General features: G+C 36.4%; 1 protein-coding gene across 1 annotated transcript; it reads right to left on the bottom strand.

Moving 5' to 3' along the window:
• Positions 1–411: 411 nt before the first annotated feature.
• Positions 412–5,140, bottom strand: ipmka (inositol polyphosphate multikinase a). The gene is made up of 7 exons (XM_058380156.1): positions 4,794–5,140; positions 4,514–4,682; positions 3,754–3,839; positions 3,492–3,588; positions 2,393–2,565; positions 1,722–1,803; positions 412–1,589 (listed from the first exon to the last, which is right to left on the bottom strand). Exons 2-7 carry the CDS (start codon positions 4,674–4,676, stop codon positions 1,033–1,035), a joined length of 1,158 nt encoding a protein of 385 aa, XP_058236139.1. The 5' UTR covers positions 4,677–4,682; positions 4,794–5,140; the 3' UTR covers positions 412–1,032.
• Between the last annotated feature and the right edge of the window lie 456 nt (positions 5,141–5,596).

Genomic DNA, 5,596 nt, shown 5'->3' on the forward strand with positions numbered 1-5,596 from the left:
TTATAAGAATAAAGTTTTCCCACTACCCTCTCCATCAACCCTTTACCTCCCCCACATTATCACTTTTATACACTTTCTGTTGCAAACTAACACTTGCACCCACTCAGAAGGTTCTACGCTGCATGTGCTGTCATAACAGTGGCAGTAAGCTGTCACTCAGGGCCTGAATAATGACACCATTTAGGTTTTAACACTTTGAGAGTGTAACACACACACACATACACTTTCTCCACTATGAATATTGTTATATAACTTTAACTACCATGCTAATATTTTCAAATTATGGCTCATGATTCATTTGTGAATGATTGAGATTGGGGTTCTAAAATTTTAATAAGAAACATTTTTATGCCATTAGAAAAGCAAGATTTTTTTTTCTTTTGCCAAGACTCACTTTGTGTCACTTTGTGTAACCCATTAAGTAGCTTAGCAAAAGAGTCTGGTGCCACCAAGTGACCATGCCAAGAATTACATCAAAACAAATAATGAATGTGGAGAGAATTAATACAAAGTCATATCATTTATTAAAATACTATTAAAATGTATTAACCAAGGCAAAAGAATCATCACCTACAGTTATTTTAAAAATACACACCTCATTCCTAATATAGGCATACATTTATTGAGACCATAATAGAAATATAAAGAATAATCAACTCAAATATTCACATATGAGCTGTGTTCTAGACAAGTTTGCTTTACATCTTCCTTGTTTTGTTTTGTTTTTTAATAAATTCATTTCAGTTACATTCACTGTCACCTAGATTCATCTGTTTGTTTCTTTTTTGTTTGTTTTTAGGGGGGTCAGTAAGTATGGTGATTTTAATTAAAAAAGGTAATCTGCAATAAACATCTTCCTGCCATCAACCAGCAGAGTATATCTTAGGTACCATTCATTATATAATAAATTACTGACTCCACCTCACTATTTCAACATCCTTACAAGATGAATTTTGATAAACCCATGATAGAAAAAAAGTCTATCAAAGTTATCCAAGCCATATAACTGGTATTATCTTAGAGGACATATAGTCAGTCTTTAAGTATCTGCTCCAGAACAAAGAGGAGGCTCCTCAGTCCATACATGTAGCCATCATCTGAGCTGTCACTGGGAAACACGTGGGCAAAATCAATCATCCTGACCTCTACATTTTCCTCTTTCCCACCATTTGATCTTTTGCCTTCAACCACAGTGTTTTCTTTTGCCTCCATGTCAGCAGTAATTCCCATAGACTGGTGATGTAAAGAGTGAGACCCAAACCCATTCACTTTCCTCACATTGTGAATGGCTTCAAGAATGCTACTACAGTTTACCTGTCCACATGAGATCTTCAGCTTTGAGCTACTGAGGTGAACATTACTTCTGTTCTCTGGCTCAGCTCTATATTCCTGTACTGTCAGAGTTTCATTTCCATTCTTTGCATTGCCTATGTGATGCGAGCCCTCATACACAAACAACAGAGAGCTGGCATAGAAGTGGAGCTGCTTCTGGCCCTCAAACCAACGCAGGATGTTACGGATTTTATGGATGCTAGTAGAAATGGCATCTTTTCTTAGCTCCTCTCCATTATGGAAAAATCTAGCTAATCCTGAAAAAACATAACATAACATAACATGAATGTTAGATTAATATTTCCATTAACTGTAAGTGGAATAAACATGAGCAACTTGTTCTTTTTTCTATGAAGCCAAACAAAGAAGTGTTCAAGTCTCGTTCATACCAGTTTTGAGTGTTTCCTTCGTCAGACTGCGTCCAAAGAACTGTTCATGACTAATATAACTTCCTGAAGCTATGTGGTAAACCTGAAAATGAGACGAGGAGACATGAAGACTGAAAGAGACGATTTAACATCAATGGACATACAATTATAATGTTTTCATTTCTAGTTGTTGTTATGGGAGGAATGACTTGGGGAAAAAATGAATGAAAATGATTGATGACAACTAATACATCAGTAATCATTTTGAATATCAAGTGGTTTCACCATCTACAGCACCAGAAGCAGTTTGTTTGCCTAGCTGATGAAGGACTTATTCTGATCCACTATAAACTTTGTATATTACTCTGAACTTTTACCACATCAAGAAGAAATCAAGGTTCATCAGACCAGGTAATGTTTATCTAAGGCAGGAATATATGCCATTCCATTGCATACACAATGCTCATACAACTGCCATGTAAAAACATTTAAAACATTTGCCAACATGTTGATGGCTATAGCCCAATAGAACAAACCTACTAACCTCTTCACAAGTTCACAAGTGACCAGAAGATAAAAAAAAAAAGATCAATGGTCAAATATTTGATCAAATATTAATCAAATATTTGGCAGCAAACAATGCAAATAATGAACATGTCATGAAGATTAGATATTAGTTATTAGTCTCTCACCCTCATTCCTAAAATCAAGAACCCAATCTCTTCCATTAGAGGATACTTTCTAATGTGCTCTTCCCGTTTCTCTTGTGAGGCAAACGGATCATAGCTTTTTCTCCCAATCTTCACATCCATGATGCATGGACATGTGAACCTCCCGGCCACATCCTCCAGCTTCATATACAGCTCTAAGAAAAAAAAATGCATAGAGGCAGAGAATGTTTTCACAGATTTAGTGCATGAACAAATTTGTATTTGGAATAAACAGTTCTGTGCTTAGTTACCCAGCAGCACAATTACAGTCTGCTATTTTCACTCTGACTTAGAGTTATTACCTACAATATTACTATTCAACTTGAGTAGTAAACTTGTAATCGTCCATTATCTGTTAAGTCATTGCAGTTTCAGAGGGCTAGGCTGCAGCTTCTTTGCTGAGAGACTCTGATAAGACTTTATAACAAATCAATTCTTTTCAGTCAAGTTACTAGTCACTGACTAAGCCAATCCTCAACACAATCAACTGATTAGAGTCTCCATAACAAAGTTTTGTTTGCTGTTACTGAGATGGTTCAAAGTTCAAAGTTGGCCAAAAGTTATCCATTAACATATACGCACAAGAGTTCGAGAATGAGCACAACTAACTTATAATTACATGCCCATCTCTCTCTCTCTCTCTCGATCTCTTACACACACACACACAAATTTAATCTTTAAATAGTGGCTCATACATTGACATGTCCATCCCAGCTTACATTCCATTCACTCTTCAGATAAAACAAGGCTACTACCACTGCATCCTGTTCCTGTTGGACATACTATGCAAACATAGTAAATTTAAAGAGAGAAGACTCCAATATAAATCATTAACCAATGAAACAATTATTAATTGAGGATTACCTTCATGAAATCTGTCATTAGTCACACATCTACATTAATTTGTCTATAACATGACCTAAAACAAAGCTGAGGCAAAAATGTGTTGCCAACTGGAGCTGTTTTTATGTGGCCAAAGGTTAGTAGACACCTGACCATAACTTTTATAAGTGATTTTTGAAAATCCCATTCCAGATTTAATCTAAATAGTTAAATATTAGACCAGCATATCCTATCTCACCATTTGGTTTATCTGGAGATGACCATGTGCCATAGTATTTGGGTAGGTGTTGTTGTAAGGCCAGTAGGTGTGGATCTGTACAGTCTTGAGAAAACACCTAAAAAACACATTCAGGTACCTTCAGCGACCTGTACAATATTTGAACAAACAAATAAATATATATGTTTGTGTACAGACTGCAATAGAGTAGATTTACAGTGGATTTAGTGGATTAGTTGTTGGATTGTCGCTGCATTGTCCAGTTTTGAGGGGTGGATAATACCTGTGTGTAGAATTGCATCTCACATGGGCCCCTGGGTGGAGGCTGCAGCTGTTTCAGTACAGTCCCATCATAGTGTTGTAGGATACCTGAGTAATTACACACACACAAAACAAAAACAAACAAAAAATCTGAATCACGAAATATTTTATGATCATGAAAGATCAAAGATAAAACTCTAACACATTACATTCTAATAATTTATAATAATAATAATAATAATAATAATAATAATAATAATAATAATAATAATTGATTTACAGACCACTCGTCACATACTGTTACGAAAAACAACACCTTGTAAACAGAAATCTTGAGGTTGGGGTTTGTTATTGTATCAAGACATTTTATCCCAGTTAGAAAAGAAATCATTGTAAATGATGTTCATAGAGCAAATGAAAGCTAAATGATTGAAAATACAACATGGGTCATTTCAATTCGTCATGCTTGTGTCCTATACATTTATTTAAACATATATGATTCATTTATTAAAGCTAATTATTATTATTCGTGGTTGCTTTTTAACTATCCCACTAGCTGCTGCTTCTGTTTTACAGACTGAAACAATACACAATTTAGACAAGTGAAGAAAGTTTCTTGTGACCACCTGAGGTTCCTAAATTGAACTTAAGAAAGTATAGGAGCTGTTCAAGAGGAGCCTTTAATTTCGTTCTGATTTTGATTAATTCCCTAATTAGTTGAACTACACAGTAGTTGACCAAAACTAAAAAGTATAATGGATTAGATGACCTGGTTAACTGACCGACTTTATGGATGCCGTACTTGTGACCAGCCACCTGATGAGAGAGAGGCACCGGAGCTCGCGCGCGCTCCGCTCTCCTGCTCTTCCATTCTGTTGCGTGTTCATTTTCAGCTCCATCGCCGACGGCTAGAGATGACTTTAATACTCGATCCTCTGTAGCCATTCTAAGCTTCGGATATCACATCACACCATAATCGTGTTATTTAACTCTGATCTTCATGTTGCCGAGGAGTCACGTACATTACGTGGATGTCTGCGAGTTTAGATAAGAAAGACCTACTTTGACCGCCGTCCCACTGAAGATTTATAGCTACAGGTTCCTACAGCAGTCCTGAATCCAAGCGACCACATCCCACTTCCTCGTAAAAAGAAAACACTAACCTCTGGTCAGTGCACAGCTCTGTAAATCAGCTGTGCCACTCACACTCACACTTCACGCCCTAACTATTACTCTGTTTCTAACTTTAGAGGATAATGGTCGTCGTTAGTCTTTGGCTTGAGTTTCGGTACAGGTTTCGATGATCATTCATTGTACACAACTCCTGGTAGTTATTTAATCAACTCATTTCCATACATGCACACATGAAGAAAATACGTCACCATATGTAAAACTAATATAAACTCAAATCATAACAAATCTAAATGCTAAATGGTGCCTGAGTTTTATTTTATACCGTAGTTGTTGAATTCTTGAATCTGATTGGTCAGAAGGTGTTGCGTTTTTCTACAATAGCCATGGCTCTTAATGCCAGCTGTAACTCAGATCACATAATGCACTCCTTCTTATACACTTCCCTTTCAGTAGTAACGGCTAATTCACAAGGAGCTGAAAAATAATTACAATCACTCATTTTACTCAGCTTTCCTGATGCATACCTTCAGGTAAAGCTGACATGGTATAAGGTTGATAATAAGTTTTCAGTGAGGGGAGCTTCATTTCATATTTATTAAAGGAGTCTCCAGTGCCAGGCCTTTGTAACAGTCATGGGTAAAGCTGTATAATTCAGGACTGAGGGCTTTGTGGTTTCTCAGTAATATTACAAGCTGTGTTTTCTTATTTACGTCAAGAGAAAGCGAGAAGAA

The sequence above is a fragment of the Hemibagrus wyckioides genome, linkage group LG03 (assembly GCF_019097595.1).
Source record: "Hemibagrus wyckioides isolate EC202008001 linkage group LG03, SWU_Hwy_1.0, whole genome shotgun sequence".
Classification (NCBI taxonomy): domain Eukaryota; kingdom Metazoa; phylum Chordata; class Actinopteri; order Siluriformes; family Bagridae; genus Hemibagrus; species Hemibagrus wyckioides.